Below are 18,620 nucleotides of genomic sequence, written 5' to 3' on the forward strand. Positions count from 1 at the left end.
TTGGCTAGCTAACTTCAAGAAGCGTTCAGGTCGTCCTGCATGCTGGAGCCAAAGACTTCGAGAATATTACATTACCGTCATTCACAAGTCCGGTAGAAAATACTCTGACGCCGACTAGCTGTAGCGATAATGTCTTCGTCGACCAACCGCCACCCGACGACGAGGCAGAGGACAGGCTTAAATGTCGCTCGTTTCACCGAACGACATTGAACCGACCAGGAACATTAAGGCCTAATATAATCCCTCGACAGCAGGAACACCTATGTTCAAAAGGTATGCACGCGCACTCTTGCGTCGTTTTGCCTGTAGAACGGTGTTCTCCAAAAAACAACTTCGCGCTGCATCGAGCCAGTTAACTTCGTGATCTGATTTAAGCCTACCGACTAGAAGTCCTACAGGCCCTTCACGACGAGCCAACGGGTGGACATCTTGGCTTTTCCCAGACACTTACGGGGATACGAGCAAAGGGCCTACGCTTTACTGCCGACAACACACACTAAGTAAAGACCTGCTGAGACTGTCAGCGATGGAGGACACCACCTACGAGGCCAGCTAAGCTTCTGGAGCCGATCGAATCCCCTCGCCTATGATTCCAGCAAATCGGCATCCACCTACTTGGGCTATTGCTGAAGTTTAACACCGGGAACAAAAAGATCGTTGTAGCTACGGGCTACCTCGCCCACTGCGCCAAAACAATGGCTCTGCCCAAATATTAGTGACACTGAAAGAGCCCAGTTATTCACCGAGAGAATCATTCTGCGTCATGGCCCCTGTACTGTATCGGTCACGCGGTCTAGTAAGATTACACCAACGATGACGTGTGGTTGACCAGCTTGCCGCGTTATCCATAAAATTGCGCTGCTGTACGAAGAACAGGCTTTTTGTATTGCTACCAACGATGCGTCGTTACAGCTCAAGAAAGTTTACGTTTGCTGAAAAATATGGGATGGCCGGCACGTTAATCGTCGCTGCATAACAGAAGGAACGAGACTAAACTGTGGACGCAGCAAGGCACCACGGAGTTCTTGCTACCCGGCTTACATTGAGCGCACGACCATCACGAGGAAGCGGGGTGCCATGAAGCTCTTGCAATCATTTCTGTGAAGGGCTGTAGCAAAAGAACAAAAACAGGAATACGGACACACATCAAGAAAACGAGCTTTGCAGATAAGTGAACCCTGCTCATTATGACAGAAGAAGGCAATGGCCGAGAAGGTCACGGTCCTAAGAGTGGCGGGATGGCAGAAATGATTATAGTCGGAAGTCCACAGCGTGCGGTCGTACTTTGAATGCTTCAAACACTACGTACACATAAACGTCTCTGAAAGCAAGAAACTGAAGTTGTTACTGAACGTAGTCGGAGCATAAGCTCATGAAGACCTAAAAAAGATAGTTGTGCCTGATATGCCTTCGAAGAAGAGTTTTGAGCACATCAAACAACTCCTTGAAGCTCATTTGATCCCAGCCTACTCAATTACCACAGAACGTTGTGAAAGTATTCGCTGAATACAAACAGATCATCAAAGTGTCAATGAGTTCAATACTGAACCGAAGTATCTTCCAAGAGAGTGCAATTTTCGCACGTTTCTTAATTATACCTTAAGGGACAGACCGTTGCCTGGATTGCGTGACGAAGAAACGCAACTCACTCTTTTCGCACAGGCAGGGTGAACGTCTTAGCTGGCATACACAATGACGCTAAAAAAAAACTAGCTGCGCAGCGGCAAAGCAAATGCATCAGTTTTACGAAAAACCATACAGCGTTAACCTCATTCCCGGCAACCAAAACCGTAATAAGGAAACCAGACCAAGGCCAGCTGCACGAGCTAACAATGAGCATTATAACGAGCAACGAAGTGCTGCTGAGGCAGAAAAATGTTGGTATGTCAACAATACCTGCTGAAGTTGTAACAAAAAGGGGCACTTTGAAGCCGTCTGCAAGAAAGTAGCCGCCTCTGCTGCAACCACTTCGCTGAAAGTGCCTTTGCAAACCTTGCCGAAACACAGCTCATGCGGACGGTTGTTCCCACTGTTGCAACGGAAGAGGGATTTCCGATCGATGAAGGCAATTAAAACAATTCATTAGTGATTGCAAGTATGTCGCTTTTGCAGTTCGTTTTCACGTACCCTATTGCATGAAGCATAATTGTCGTTTTATATTTACGCATCAGTTAAAGGTGTCCTTTAAATTGTATTTCAGGCAACCACCTTAGTGTACAATGGCCTTTGTTCGCCACCTACTTATACGAGACTGATATCTACCCTATCTTCAAGAAAGCTTCCTGGCAGAAGCCACTGCTGCTGCGGCTGAAGAGCATCACCCAGATTGCAGGTATGCGCACGCTGGCTTGTTGATTTTGGACATTAAGGAAGGGGCGCGTTTGCTTGCTTTGTGTAAAACAAGTATACAATGTACGGCAGAAAAGTGAACTGCAACAAGCGCTTTTTTGTCATATGCCACGGCTTCGCATGACGTTTTGCAGCGAATTTTTTTTCCGTGTGCGCCAGGGAATTGCATTCTTTTCGTTCGGTTTTTCCTATTGAAAGATCATGCGTGATGATGGGTGTTCCTAACTGCTCGTGGAGATAACAATGGGAATGTTTGCTTCCTGGCGCAGTTAAAGATGAGAATATTTTCTTTTCACAACGACAGAATTGATGCTCGTAAGAAGTTGCAGTGCTCTTGACCTTGCTGTAAACGATACATCAATACCCACTGATGTGGCGTATCGGACAAGATGTTAGAATTGGAAACACGATTTCACGGGATTAAATCGCGTTTCGATAAGGGTGAAGTTCGCGCACACCTCCAGTGGCCAAAACAGTTCGCAGGCGCTCATTACATGTCTCACGCACGTTTCGTGTCCAGGAAAACGCACAATTCAATACGACAAAGTTAAGTATTGCGTGCGCGCTGCGATGATCTCCATAAGCTTGATTGGTTCTGTATGATAGAAATTTTAGCGGAGCAGGTGTGCACGTTCTGGTCTGTTCATTCGTCTGTCTGTCTGTCTGTCCGTTCATCCGTGCGTCTGTTCGCGCGGCCGTCCTTCTGTCACTCCATCCATCCGTCTGTTTGCCCCCCTGTCTTTCTGTCCGTCCATCAGTAAGTCCGTCCAAGTACCACTATCTCACACCTTCTCATCATGTATTCAGCATATACAATTACCGCCATTCAGCGGACATTCTTAAAACCGCTCTATCGGGTTGTGCCACCAGTGGTTACATAAGACGACGGGACGCACAAGCCAAGCCATAAGGAGCTTCGCCCATAAATATTCGCCGGCATAACCTGGCACTAGATAGCATGCGACCGGGTTCATTATCATAGTAGAGGCCTTTGCCGTGGGCGTATCCAGGCTGATTATGATGAGGATGATGTGTACTTTGATGTAGGATGAGTCTTCACAGCTTCATCACACTAACTGCGCTATCTTTGAAACTGTGCAATTAATCGACCTCTCTATACATTCGTCGGCTCCATTATCTGTTGAGTCTCATTAAAGTTGTGTCAAACAGAAAACAGGGTTCAATGTTCTGTTCTTTATGCTGCGGGCATTTACATTTAGACAAAAAAGTTTTTCGTAGCGAATTCTTAGTCATTTTGTCTGAGCACGGCCTTTATATGTTTGGAAAGAGAGACGATGTTCGCTTCGACAGTGTTCTGATCGAACAGGTAATTGCTCAATTTAACATCGTTGTGACTCAGCCTCAGTATATGTTGCCTAAGCGTCTCATGCCAGCAGTATCATCCTAAAAGTGTTTCCTTAGCTGTCTGGCTGCAGCTTTAAAAGCTTCAAGAATTGATACGCTGCTTCTTTAGAGTTTAATGCAACTTTTGAGCACCATCATGTTTTCGCGGTGGCTGAACAGTTCCGACTTCCTCATTCTCAATCAGTAAATTTCTTCGACTCACAGACCTATCAAGCCAAGTTTTTTCCGGAAGAGGGTCTCGACAACGCTTTCTGTAAGAGATTTACAAGTTTCCCGAGTGTTTGCTAGAATACCGAATAAAATTATGTTAATCCTTTTGCCTCAATTCTCAAGGTCAACCACTTTTCTTCTTTGCTTTTCTGTTGTTCGTTGTATATCAGCCATTTTTCGCGAACTTTTTTTCCTAGAACCAGACACGTCTCTAATTTTTTAGGCTTTCCTACTATTGTATTGGTTTTCCTTCTAACCATTTTTGCATACTCTTTCTACCGTCAAGTAGTTGTCACAAAAACTTTTCTGTGTTCGGACCAAGATTAGACTCCACGTCTCCGCAAAGCATAAGCAGAATGTTTGGTACGCACAACAAAAATCTACGAGAACAGTTGTGGTACGTTAGCTGGACAATTGGGTGCTCGAATTCAGGGTCAATCACGCGTTAGTAAACTGCGTGAAAAACGCCAGAACGTTTGTTTTTATGTTGAGTGTTTTCGTTCATATTTCGTTGTCTCTTTTTGGTTATCTATTTTTTATCCTATCATGTTAATCTTTTAACGAAAGATAGCCCCAAGGGGAGTGTTGTTAATCTATCAAGATGGAGCGTAAAGTGGAGCGAGCGATGAGATTCGTTTATTTGGGCAGCCAGTAATAAAATTTGTAGTTTTTGCCCGTATTGGGTACGTCTTATATGATTCTGTTGTACACGTTTATCAGGCGCAGCCATGAATTGAGCTACAATGTTGCACCAACCAGTCCAAGTGGGAGTTTTACTGCCTAGTATTTAGTGCTGCCTATGTCTCCATGTGGTCTGCGCATGTCTGTATATTTTCATCACTTTTTAAGTAAGTATATTTTTTATAGATGTCTAGCGCCCGTCCGCTTTATATGTTTCTTTTTCTTGTATTTGTTTTGCTGTGCTTGCTATATGGTATGGTATGAAGAACTTTATTAAGGTTCTGAGTATCAGTTCAGGACTGCTGCTGCCTGCTCCCACGTCGCGACAGAGAGGCCAAGCCCTTCTGCCATGGCAAAGACCCTCAGGACAGCCCTAAGTTGGTGCACCAGCGCGTCACTGTGCAGTATTCGCTCCACCACTGTTCACCGTCAGACGCTGCACCAGCCAATGCCGAGAATCGCCTTAACATGTGTTCAAAATCAAACAAGCCCGCACGTTTACTACGATAGATCTAAACCACTCAGTCCGGATTATTTTTATTCATGACGAGCGAGTCGGGTACGTGCGCGTCTGCAGAAGCCGTAATGTCACCGCCTGTGGCCTGTCAATTCTAAAATTTGGCAAAGGGTATTCCTTGTGCTCCAAGTCACAATGTTTGGTTATATTGTTGAACGTTAACGGCTGGTCCCTGGCTGCCAAGAAATTTCAGGCCGGTTCGACAACGCTCGTCCGCTGATCTGCCGACATCTTGCAAAGGAGCTACCCCGGCGCTCGATTCAGGACCGGCCCGAGTTCGCGAAACTCAGGATAATCCCGAGCTCTGGCGACACACCATACGAACGAGCCAACAGTACGAAAAAGTCAAATCCACCCCTCAGCGTGCTGCGTTTCATTGGTTACAATGAAACCATTCATCGCGTCAAAGACTGTTGACTGAATTGGGCGATGTTTTGCAAGCAAAGGTATCTTCGTTCATTTGTTTGTCGTTTCACTGAGTGCAGAAGTGCACCTATGCAATACAATTGCCGGAAACGTTTCGTGGTGACATTTTTTGGAGGCACGGAGTGTTAAATTTCATTTTGGAGCTTTTATTGTCTGCACTAAGACTGTTTTAGAATAATCAGCACAGTGGCTTCTGAGATCAGCCCCATCCGAGCATGTTACAACATCGCGACTGTAGGTGAATCCGAGGCCACGTGTTAATTATCATGGTCAGCCTGTACATTGTAGCACGCTGCACGGCCGGTGCGCGTCATCTTTGTTGTTCTATCCTGCTAGCACCCGAGCACGTGCGGCCAGCTATATAGCTATCCGCACGTGCTCCTGAAGCTCTTAAAGCCGTGGGTCTGTCTCTCTTAGCTCTTGGTACGTGACTGCCTAGTTATATGACTCACTCAGCAGGTGCAGACAGACAGACAGACAGACAGACAGACAGACAGACAGACAGACAGACAGATGAACGGACGGATGATTGACGGTTTACCAATAAAACCCTCCGAAGCTCCTCCCCACTCATTATCATTCATCCCGTGGATATGCTGTGATTTTTTTTGTTGGACGGCATGCTTGGCTAGTTAGGACAGAACATGCTATGACCAAGCTAATTACACCAAGTCATGGTAAGGCCGGGGTGATTAAGTCGCTTCTTAAGAATACAGTGCTAATAAAGCCATGTAAAGCTTGAACCAGGCTAGCTGAAGTATGCTAGTTGATGAGCTAACTAAACTATGCTCATTAAGACGACGTTAGCTGAAGCGAGGCCAAAACTGTAGCAGACGACAACGGAGAGCCGCTCACTGCGCTCACTGCTCCTGCGCCAAACTAGTTTCGGCTGCCGGCCGGCAGTGGCGCAGAGCAGACGACAGGCGCTCCAGTGTTCCCAACAGTAGACCCCTCTGCACATTTCCGTCCCAGATTTCCCTGGATTCACCCTCTCCGCTGCTCAAAATGCTGAGCACAAAAACACTCTTTTGGCTCGTTTACCTGCAATAGAGAAGACGCCAGAAGATGACGCTCCTTCACCCGCCAAAACATCCGCCGAAGCAATTAGGCCAATCCCGAAAGTCCCCGGCGTTGCGGGGGTCAGAAAAGCCAATCGTGTTCGTGAATAGTGATGTCGCGCCTGCAACATCGTCGAGAAGCCTTCCAGGGAAGCAGAACGCAAGCGTTGGCAGTGGAAGGCCAACGACACTGACTAGGTGCGAGTAAATAAGGCCGATCGCGTTCGAGAATAGACAGGGAGCGCGGATAACACTTATGAGAAGCGAGCCAAGAAAGCTGAGCGCAAGCGTCTTCAATGCATCGGCTTCAAACAAGTTTTCCAGCGCTCACCACAGCACCCACGTTAGTGCCGTTAAACCCGTGACGCAACCCGTACGCAACACTGCTGCTTCGCATCCTATCAGGGTTTTCTTTGGGAATATCGTGTGACTTTTTTGGGGCGCAGCTCCTCCTAGTATAACCTTGTCATGCGTCACGCGTAACCCAGAGAAGAAGGGATGAGAAAGAAGAAAAGACAGTATCTCCCGAACAGTATAGTAGAAGGTGCTGTCTCATACAAGTGCATACAAACTGAAGTTAAGTGACAATATTCTAGGTGACGCTGTACCGCTACTCTCCAGTTGGCTTCTGCGCGGGCTGTGCCTGGGTACGCGGAGAACGAGTGCTTCTCTCAGCCTCCTGGATAGGCACCGTACGCGGCGAATCGTTGGCAGGGCATGGACGAAGCAGAGTGGCGAGTGCATTGAAGACGCTTGCGCTCGGCTTCCTTGGCTCGCGTCTCGTCGGTGTTACCCGCGCGCCGTCTGCATTCTCGAACGCGATCAGACGCATGGCTGCATGTACGGATGGGCGGACACATTAACGGATGGATAGGTGGACGCTTCGCTCCAACTAACATCATTCATTCCGTTAATATTCTCTGTTTTTAGGGGCGAAGCTCCTTATGAAATGGCTTGTGCGTCCCTCGTAGCACGTAACCACGTGTGGCACATACCCAAAATAGCGCTCCTTACGATTTTGACCTCCAAGGTGGTTCCGGTGAGAGATTTCTTCTGTGCGTTGTTGAACAATAAAATATAGTGCTCAATGCACATGTTAATGGCTGCTAAGGGAGAATGAGAAACAGGAGCATTCGGCCTTTAGGTAACGCGCACGCTGCGATCCCCATTAGCAGCTATTGGCATGTACATTGAGTACGATCTGACAAGAAAAGGTTGCTACGTTATACTCGCTGGGTGTAACCTCCTTGGTTTTAGCAAGGTTTAGCGAGCGTTGGGCCGCATAGCCATGAATACAGTGAACTAGTATATACCATGAACTCGAGGTGGTTAAAGGTGGGAAGTAAACCCGAAGCGCAAGCCGTAAGAAAGTGTGCATGTGCCACCTCCCGTTTAGTCTTTGAAATGTCCGCTGGATGGCGGTGCTTCTATATGGAGAATATATGATAAAAAGATGCGAGATGGTGGTGCTTGGAGTGCTGAATATATGGACGAACGGACACACAGACAGATGCATGGATGGACGCATGGATGGACGCATAAATGGACGCAGGCGCGGATGCATGGACGAACGCAGGGACGGACGCACGAACAGACGCACGCACGGACGGGTGGATAGATGCATGGACGATTATACAGACGTACGCAGGAAGGGACGGAAGCAAGAACGAATGGACGGACGAATGCTTCGCCCCACTCCCCATCATTCACTCCGTGGATATGCTGCCATTTTTTTCGTTGTGTGTCTTGATGTTTCCATGTACACCAACAAAATAATAACAATAATAAAAGTATTCACAAGTTCCACAGTCGTTCGTTTTCTTGCGGCATGGTCCATACATGCACCGAGAACCGAAACAGTTACGCAGGGGGTTCGCACGAAATCCAACTGCGCTAGCGCGATCTACTCTCAAGGGCGAATATAACGTGTTCTCCAAATGCTATTGTGAACTACCAAAGGGCGGGCATCGGGGAGCTGTCGGAAACTCTGTACAAATGCCTGTCCATTAGAGGAAAGCCAAGGCACACTAAAATTGACATGGTTAAAGCCACACTGCGTGACCTATTTCACACTGTCGGCGACGTTGGCGAGGAGATGGTTCTTTGACACGGCTAATGTTTGCACCAGCAGATGCCGCGCTAATCTGGCAATAGCTATGGAGCCTTCATGTGCGCGCGTCTCCGTGTTTTAGGTTGGTGTCAGCCTTTGACCCACCACTTACCGTCACCCGCTAAAACACAATGACGCCAGTCGCGGTTCCCGTGGTAACAGGCGCCATGTTGGTTCTTGCGACCAGGTGTTCCTGCTATGTCGCACTGCACCAGCTGCATGTTGGCGTGGGTGTGCAAGCTGCGGTATGAGCTGCGTTTGATTACCCCATAGACGTAGCTTCCGCTACGACACCATCCTCGCGCTAAGCGCACCTACAAGAACATTGAAGTGTGAATGCCAGAGTGCTGCGAGCCACAACTCCAAATCATCTGGAGACCTTCCCGCTTACCGACTTGCTCTAGCTAACGGAAACCCTGGACTACACAAGTGAAAAGAGTCTGCTTGGAGGCGACTACTTCTCGCCGTGTTTGTGAGGTGAGTATCCGTTGTATTGCGAGTGTGTTGAGTATATCACCGCACATTTCGTGCAATGGCTGACTTAGCCATGCAACGAAAAGCAGTTCGAGCAAATTAAGCATGACAACCTGCACACTATAATAATAAATTAGGGTTCGTTCGGCTACGTTGTGCAAGCGGAAGATGGTTGAGTATGCTTGTTCATCCTTGTAGTCGAAGCGAAGTTCCTCAATCGAATGATATGACTAGTCGAATGTGTGGTCCTGCATGCATTCACTACCTGCACTTTGTCGGTTTGCGAAGCCTTCGCTGCAGTCGCCGCGGAAAACGCCAGGCCCGTAAACCACCTACAGACGCTCCCGTTCGCGTCTTTCTTTGCTGGCAGATGTTCGCATTCCTGCAATTTTACCTCGGTCGCTGAGGAAGGGCATTTGGAGAGGTAGACGGACGAGCCGATGAACGCGCTCCCTGTAGGCGCTTGTCTTGCACAGTTGCAACGCAACTAACTTTTTGTGTGGCTTGCCATGGGGTATTCGTTCTTCGCTTCAATAACACGCGCAACCACACCGAAACTTGCTCAATAATTGCAAACAAGACTTCTCTTTAATAACATAGAATGCAACAGATTTGCTGTTCGAGCCCGTGCATTCTTCTGTCTATCTGTCGGCCCTGAAAGGAGCAGTATATGTGCACTAAGCAGGTCGGTTGTCAACCCATACCTCGAATATGTCCTATGTGGTGCATCGTTATTTGTGTCGTCCTTTTGTTTCATAACCAGGCACACAGATGATTTGATATCGTAAACTCCGCTTTTATTTAGTGCTTGTAGAGAAAATTTGTATGGACTCCGTATATATGGTCAGAGCCGTGCATGATTTTCCGTCTTATTGCTTTACTCTAGGCCCACTGCGAGGACACAAGCTTCCAGCAAAGTAGGCAGAATGGTTTGAAGACACAAGGACAGATGCCATTTGGATGCTGTTTTCAATAAATTCTGACCTGGAAAAACTTCACATGTCTCTCGTTGCTGCCCTTTGCTTTTCTTCTAGCCTAATATACAGGCTTGCGGGCATAGGGGGAGGCTGGTGTAATGTGATTGAATGCCCTACTTTTTCGGGCAATGCTTACAGCTTGTTAGGTTTTTAAGCAGTCATTGTACAGATTCGTTCGCAGGAACTAAACTTGCTGTAGGAAATTTTATTACGGAGAAACACAATGTTTGGAGTATGAGAAACAGGCTAGCTGAGCTATTCGGTTTACATGGGAAATCGCGAGCTACCCGGTTGTTTGTTCAGCCTTCTGTGCTGTTACGAGTTCCATCATATAAACAGCACAGTTTCGAGCCTTGCACTAAGAGGCCTTTGAGGTATTCGCAGTGCTAAGGTGAATATGTTTCCTGAATGGCGCGCAGACATTGAAGTCCATTCATCGTGACATCGAGGTTCTCCCCCTCGCAAATATAGGCTTCCTAAATAACCTCATTCCACCAATGTGGTGGGTCTACCAAGTGGGAGAAACGAACTGTTTTAACAGTATTTTATACAAACTCGAGTCACGAACATGTCTTTCCTGTTCTACCATACCGCGGCTAACTTCAGAAAAAAACCCTTCAGCCTTCAGCACTTGCTATATAAAGAATACTCTGTTCTCGTTGAAACCCACGCTGCCGTCAATGTAAATGAGCGACCACTCAGAACCAACACGGCGGCCCGTCAAGTATGGGGGCCGTTTTAGCCAGTTGTAAGCAACCATGATCGGAGTTGTCACCACCCTAAAACACGGAGACGCGCGCGCATGAAGGCTCCCTAGCAATAGCTGGGTGGAAAGACTGAAAGTTATGTAGAACACATTAGTCGAACGAGCTTATTCGAGAAAATGAGGACTGTTAACGTTCCTGCTTAATGACATGACTTTCTGCGTCTTCTAAGCAGTTTGAGACGGGAAATACAGCACAAGACTCTAACTCTATAGTAGGGATGTTTGGCCTTATGGTACGGCCTTTCGCATCCACTGTATCCGTCAGTAGTGTTAGTGAAATGTTGATTACATGCGATTTTTAAAACTGAAATAGGAAGCACTTTCGCATAATATAAACAATCATCATAAGCAATGTCGTATTGTTTCCTAAATAATGGAATGAACTAAAAGGACTAAAAGAAGTAGTCAAAGAAGAAAGCATCAGCCGAATTCATCACGTAATCAAGGCTGTTAAACGTGACAAAAATTTGAAAGAGGTGCAGCAAATATTGATGTTCCCTTACCTCTTGTTGTATGACGTCCTTTGTGTAGTTAAATTGCCTGGTCATTTCTTCATAGTCAGTACACTGTGTCTCATACGGCATTTTTAAGGACAGTACATTGGTCTGAAATTAGGAGAGGGAAGAAATGAAAGGTGATCTTCGCAGTATATCTCCCATAAAAAAAGACAGTCGATTGCTTTGGTTCACCTGCACGCGACTGCTCCGCAGAAACAGAGACGGAGTTAGGGAAGTGTAACAAGAGCTTCACTTTGCAGCCTTACCAAAAGAGAAAGTCATTCGATACGTTAAAACAGAAAAGCGGCAATAGATGTTTAACGTATAGCTCAGGCGAACGATTTGGGGAGGTCACAAGGGGGTGATCTGTGAAATAGGGTTTTCAATAAATGTTCCCAATTTAAAACATGTTTATTGGCATTGAGTAATGCATTTTTGGGAAGCATAGACCTACTTTTCGTTATCCTTTTTGTTGAGGTCAATGAATTTTCGCACGTGTTGTGCAAGCTTTTTTGAGGCTCAATAGTAAAACCAGGCTCTTTCGATACTTTTACTGGTCATGAATCTCTACCTTACCTCTATGAGAGAGCAACAAATTAGTGTGACACCACCCTATGCAAATTCGTTAATGAGATTATTTCCTATACGGAAAACGTGCAGATGAACGTTACCCTGATGAAAACGTGCTTTCTTTGTGAGCCTGCGTCTCCACTGGCTACAAATCAAAGGGACTGTGCTCTTTATTATCTGGCAGTGTCGTTCTTCATTGTTTGTCGTACCGGCGAGCGTGAATTAGCACAATAAAATAACCCATCATCTCCCAAAACATGTTCGCCAGTCCTTTGCGTGTTCTTGGAGACTGAATACGTCTGCTGACGGGAGTGTTGTTACCTTTCGGGCGTCATGTTGAAGCAACACGCGCATTTGGCTTACGCGTTGTGCGCTCACACACTTCTTTTGTAAACTTCACACAGCTGGAGTTAATTTCGTCATGTTTGACTAGCTTCTACACTAACTTAAGAGGGAAGATGTTTGAGGTTCAGAATGCGGGCCCCTATATGACTCGAGTGCATGGTGGCATCACGAAGCAAGAGCTGTAGTCCGGTGAAGATACGCTTTATTGCAGCACCCAGGTGTCTGTCTACCCGGGTCGAAGCCCGGGCCACCTCTCTCTCAATTCATATTCAAACACCTTCTTCCCAACCCCAGATTGAACAAAGGGTCTCCACACAAGCCAATCACACGTGTGGGCTTGCATCGCCACAACCAATCACAGAAACAATTTCATAACAGGCACTCACTGCATTGGTAAAAACCACGTCACAATTACAACACGAGAGGGGATAGGTTCTTAACATGTCACACTCCTCCCATGTCAAGCCGAGCTGACCTCCGTAGGCTGACGTTTGCCGGTAGGCATTCTGACGCTCGAGCTCCGTTACTCTCTCATTAAACGTATAGAAGCCTCCATAGGCGCGGTGAGTACACGGCCAGGCCTTGTGCACTGACCAGGTGTGCATTCGACAGCGAGGCACCCCGCCATCCTAACGACACTCGGTGATGGCATAGAGCTCGTCTGAGAGCCGCAACCATGTCTCGGTCAGCCCAGTGATCACGTTCCTGCGGTATTCTCAATGACACACGTGCATGCCAACAATGACTTAAACTCAGATGACCGCGCTTGACCTGATTCTTGCAAGACGCGCTTTCCAGTAAGCTTTCTCCTTATTGTAGGGAACTGAGGGTGACGGTGACGGCTCTGCTCGTGAGCCAGGTGAACGAAGGAGTCGCCTTCCTTTCCTGTGCGCGGGTCTTTCGTGGTCGCCTTCGCGGAACAAATCAGCTTCGTTAGTTGATCCGTGCTCTGCATCAGCCGCATTAGTTGCGCTACACACAACACGCTGCTAATGGTCGCGTCATACTAACTGCTGCGACAAAATGGTTGTGGACTCAGTGTTTTTTTAGACAAAAACTAACCAAAACATGTGGTGTACACCTGGCGAGAGAAGTGAGAGAGCCATAGCACTGCTCCATGTCTGAGGGCTCTCAATTCATGATTGTACCTTGAAGACGAGTCGCTGGGGCGAGCTTTGAGAGGCTGAACAAAGCTACATGCGTTTGCTGAACATGTTATTCGTGACGCAAAGCTTGGGTAATGAAGACGGGAAAGAAAGGAAGGCAGATGAGCGTTAACTACCAAATGGTAATTGACAGTTGTTCCCATCATTTTCCAAGCTTCGTGCCCAAAATAACATGTTCGGCAGACTTACGCGCCAACTCGCACTGGAAAAAGTTCTAGGCTGCACGCCAGTATAGCCGGATTTCTAGCGAAAGCCTTTCACATGATAGGAGAGCCTTGGGAGCCCTATTTCACGGAAAACCCTCGACACATCCTTCCAGCGGGAGCCCTAACTCTATTGACTTTTTGTTTATTTATGCACCCCCAGCGCGAGCGTTGCTGCCGCTCAAGGCCACCTCCAACCTCTTCTTCATTCGCTGTTTAATCTCGTCCGTGTTAGTGGCGTTATATGGACGGGCATGCAGTAACTGAATTCTCATTCTTAGTTGATAATAGGGTTTATTGACTTTGGTCTTCATCGTAATCCTTATTTATCATAGATTATCTGATTTAGGTTGTCTGTTGTGTTCTGGCAAACGTATTCCGTGGTGCCTCTTGCTGCGTTGTGAAGCGTTTAGGCCAAGAAAATTCATCAACCTGATTTATGAGACATCTGTGGATGAAACAGGACTCTTTCATCCTAAATACAGGAAGCTTACTGTGTGGGCACCAAGTAACATTGTTCTTTTTTGTTTTAACCAGCTTTCTGGGGAGAGCTGAACGTTTATATTACCTAGGCTACTCTATTTCTGCAATTTATGCAATGAAAAAAGAAAAGGAAGGACAAATTGGTTACTAAATATAAATATGAGCAACTAAGTAAATAACGCAACATATCACACTGAAAGAAGTTGCAATAACATTGTAATATACAGTTCGCTTGCGGAAGTTCATGTTTCAATAAAGCGTCCACACTCACAGATTTCTAGTTCTGCCTACGTTATATAGACTATTAAATTATTCCGCATATAGCAACTCAGAGGCATTCAACACAAGCGCCTATTACAGTCCGGTGTCCACTGAGTAGTGTATTTGGAAGATATCCAATTTTTTTGTGACGATGCATATCTCTTTGACGCAATATTGAGCGTTACGTTGTTTATGTTTACGCTTGTCGTTAATAATAAAGCGGATACACACACCTGCTGTGCGCTCAGCGCGTACCGCTTCCCGGGTCGAAACATTGCGCTGCTGCTTACTCCACCCGTGAACTGCCCCTGCTGGTGCAAGAGGGCAGACATGATGGCTTCCTTAGCCGGAACACCTTCAAGCTCAGTTGCGAGCCTGAATGTGACGCCTGCGCATGAAACGTCGTAAAAGGGCTATATGAAACGTCGTAAAGGGCGTAAATTTGAGTTGTCTTCCATAGACCGCTGATAATTTTTATGACCACATGATCGTGATACGCACACCACGAGAATCTTCTCTAAATGCTACAGTGCGGTGAAACAATCACAACGGATGTTGACAAACGTGTCAACATTAGGGATGTTGCTGAAGTAGACATTAATACTGATTGTCAACGGGGACACCAAAGAGCAAATTGATTTTTTCGCGTAATGGTAAATTACAGTTTCGAAATCCCGAAAACACCACTCTTACCGCGACACGACGCTTGCTAAGCGAGAAAATGCGCAGAAAGAAAAAAGGTGGATTGAGACGTGTCCTTCTAATTGGTACACCAAATGCCATCAAGTCATCGATTTAAGGCGTTTACCAAGTTAAACATAGCTTCTAATCAATAAAAAATGAAACATATTGAAGTATATGGCAGCCACAGACCTAGCATACGAAGTTTCTCAAAATTTCATTGAGCCAGTGTTACGAAAATACCAAAAAATATTTGCTAGAATTTTCGACGTTACGCACGCAGATTTCTGCAAAATTTTAAAATAATACATCAACCTTGATTTTCCCTGCAAATTATGAATAGTGAAACATGTGGAATTACAGTTCTCAGAGTGCAGTTTGTCTCTCTAAATCAAGTGATTGTTTCTTGATGAAACAAGGGCAAAAATACACACACTCAGAGAGGACACAGGCAAGCGCTTACTAGCAACTGAAAATTTAATTTCGAGCGAACACTAATAAATACATAACCCAGTGTTTTTCTCTGTGTTAACTTTTTTGTTTTTTGCTTTTTTGTTCATTTGTTTTTTTTTTGTTTTACGCTTTCTTTTCTTAGTTCTTGACACGTGTTTGTTTCCGGTCGTGGGCGCGTGCATATTTTGTTATATCACGTTGTTGATGGTGACAGAGGAAGTCGGGAATGACGTACATGCGTGGGATGTGTTTATTAGTGTTCAGTTCGAAATTAAATTTTCAGTCGCTAGTAAGCGCTTGTCTGTGTCCTCTCTTAGTGTGTGTATTTTTGCGCTTGTTTCATCATGAACCTTTACCAACACGTCCAACTGGCAGTCATCCTGATTGTTTCTATTTAGTGTCCTTTCAGGAGAGCGCGAGATGCTGGCCTGAAGAGCATGCCTTCAGTCTGTCTGATGCTGCCCTCTAAAGACAGTGTTACGAAAAATTGTGGCAGCTTTGCTCTACTCATGGCGAGATTCAAGGAACAGTGAAGCTGGGAGACCTTACTTGTTCCTCTTTCCTTTTAGTTCTTCTCTTTCTTTCTGTTTTTTCCTCGTATCGCTTTTTAGTGTATGTATCTTTCTAATTCTTTCTTTTTCTCACTCCATCTTTATCATGTCCTTCTTTTTCTATCGCTTCCTGATTTGTTTAATCTCTTTTTCTCTTTTTGTATAGATTACACGTTCTTTCTCTCTATTTCTTCTTCTCCATCTTGCCTGCTGTTTTTATCTCTTTCCTGTGTCTGTTTCTATATATAATTTTGCTTTCTTTTTCTTCATATGTCTTTCTATCTTGTAATCTTCTTCCTTCCTTCATTTCCCTCCATTTTTTTCTTTCTTGCTACCAACGTCTCATTCACTCTTTCGTTTTTATTCGATACGTGAGAAGCACTTGTGCACATAAATTAGGCGACCACGCGGACAGAAAGTTTGATGACAATTATCGCTGTCAGCAGCGCAATGAATTAAAACTCAATAATCAATTTTTTCACTGGCTGTGAAAGTTGGTATGCATATAAATATGTAGGCACTGGCGTTTGTACACAATTTCAGTTGGAAGATTTTTGTGGCACGTCTGTGCTTCTAGATATCCGGCTCCAACGTTTGTCTTTCGCATAATAAACATGCAAAGAGGTGAGGGTCCGTGCAAAGTTCCTCCCTAAAGTTACGCACATGTTTCTTGTAGTTTTGACTGTGTGAAGAGGGTTGAAGCGTAAACATACACGATAACAAGTACCCTTGCTCTCTCAGCCGGCGAAATGCAAATTCAAAAGCGTGGTGCGCCAAGAGCGTTACGCGTGATCCTGATGAACGTGATAACAGGACACCAGTTTTTGCGCCGTTTTTTTTTTGTGACTTAAGACCACACGGAGACATCTTCTTGTGAACGCATAAGCTTGACCGTCCTGTACTGGGGTGCCTCCGGTAGCATAGCGTCTCTGCATTGAAGGTATTATTATGGCTGCTTCAGGCGTGAGGTAGTGGCGACTGCTTTTTCGATGGAGGCGGAAATGCTGTAGGCCCGTGTGCTCAGATTTGGGTGCACGTTAAAGAACACCAGGTGGTCGAAATTTCCGGAGCCTTCCACTATGGCGTTTTTTGTAAACGTATGGTGGTTTTGGGACGTTAAATCCCACAGATCACTCAATCATCGGGCATGAAGTATTCTAACAAAGAAAAAGTAGACGTGGTGCTTGCAATGCCTGAAATGAATGGTAACGCTTTGTTGGCAATTGAGGTTTGCGCATCTCACCAACCACACCGTCTCCTTCCATAAAGGCCCACTTTCATGAACCTAACTGAAAATTTTTTGAAGCGCAATAAAAAACCGACGGACAGAAGAGGCTGACAAGGACAGCGCTTGCTCTCAACACTGAAGATTTCTTATTCAGAAAAGGTATTCAAAGCAAACACATAGCCTTTCGCGTATGTGCATCAAAACAGGGTGCAACTGAAACCACTCTAGTCAGGATTACAAAAATTGTACATGTTATGTGTCAATTATTATATTTTACAACTACTAGGTGTCGAGATACGCATACCCTTTATCATGCAGCACAATCATAGCTTGGCTAACACCATTATGTCCTCTCTTTCGGATGCGGTAAGATTCCACTCTCCCGCATGTTAGCTGACCCTTGTGTCGAAATGTTATTTCTGTTTCTCTAAACACGGGATAAAATCCGCAGTTTTACAGCGATCTGCAATATGACTGTTGCCTGATGCTTTAACAGATGCGCGATGTTCTCTAAGGTGGTCGTTCACGCATCTTCCTGACTGGCCTAGATAAAATTTTCGACAAGAAAAGGGTGCCATATATACCACTCCCTTTGTACACTTTGCGAAAGTGTTTCTGTGTTTTACGGAGCAAGCTTTCGATCCTATGGGCTATTATTGCGTGGACAAAAGCTTGCTAGTTTGGTTTTCGCCGAAAACTTCTCGTCTAAGCTGCATCTAATTTCAACGTGCTTTAACTTGTGGGCCAACGTGTGCACGTATGGAACGACAGCCATCTTCGCTCGCTTCTTTGTCTCCGAACTGGATCTTTGTTTTTTGCCTTTTATTTCTCTGGTTAGGCCCGTGGCCACCGAGAAAACTACCTGTTGCGGGTAACCCGCATTATGAAATTTTTGCGCCTGAGTCCTCAAACTTTCATTGATTAAATGGGCACACAATTTTCGCAAAGCTGACATAATACAAGACTTTACGATCCCCCTCTTTACCAACTTGGATTGCCCAGACGCGTAATCTAGCACTCGCTTGGCACTTGTTGGTTGATAACACAACCAAATGTGCCCCTACAAGGTTCCAGCTTTAAATCAAAGAATTTCAACTCGTTATTTTCAGGCCGCTCGGTATCGAACTCAAGGCCCAAGCTACTTTGCATAAACACCTTTAACACGCTCACCACCTTTCGGGAAGGATCAATGCCATGTGTGAACATCAGAAATTCATCCACATACACGAAGACATGTTTGACAATTAAA

At 45.6% G+C, this 18,620-nt stretch overlaps 2 protein-coding genes across 28 annotated transcripts in view; one reads left to right on the forward strand and one right to left on the reverse strand.

Moving 5' to 3' along the window:
- The window catches only part of LOC119173303 (uncharacterized), a 509,098-nt gene that overhangs the window by 166,260 nt on the left and 324,218 nt on the right, over window positions 1–18,620 (reverse strand). For 26 of the 27 annotated variants that reach the window (XR_012895517.1, XR_012895516.1, XR_012895522.1 and 23 more), the window contains 2 exons: window positions 14,692–14,846; window positions 11,437–11,538 (listed from right to left, as the gene is read on the reverse strand). Coding sequence is in view for 6 of the 27 variants with exons in the window: in XM_075896271.1 (XP_075752386.1) it covers window positions 11,437–11,538; window positions 14,692–14,846 (257 nt within the window). In the remaining 21 variants the exon portion in view is untranslated. Of the gene's footprint in view, window positions 1–1,896; window positions 2,030–11,436; window positions 11,539–14,691; window positions 14,847–18,620 lie in introns of all 27 variants that reach the window. The other variant, XR_012895523.1, reaches the window with a different exon arrangement.
- Window positions 1–18,620, forward strand: part of LOC142818054 (uncharacterized) — an 81,512-nt gene that overhangs the window by 27,103 nt on the left and 35,789 nt on the right. Inside the window, exon 2 of the mRNA XM_075896278.1 lies at window positions 2,201–2,332. The gene's annotated coding sequence lies outside the window, so the exon portion shown is untranslated. The remainder of the gene's footprint in view (window positions 1–2,200; window positions 2,333–18,620) is intronic.

This window comes from Rhipicephalus microplus, chromosome 5, assembly GCF_043290135.1.
Source record: "Rhipicephalus microplus isolate Deutch F79 chromosome 5, USDA_Rmic, whole genome shotgun sequence".
Classification (NCBI taxonomy): domain Eukaryota; kingdom Metazoa; phylum Arthropoda; class Arachnida; order Ixodida; family Ixodidae; genus Rhipicephalus; species Rhipicephalus microplus.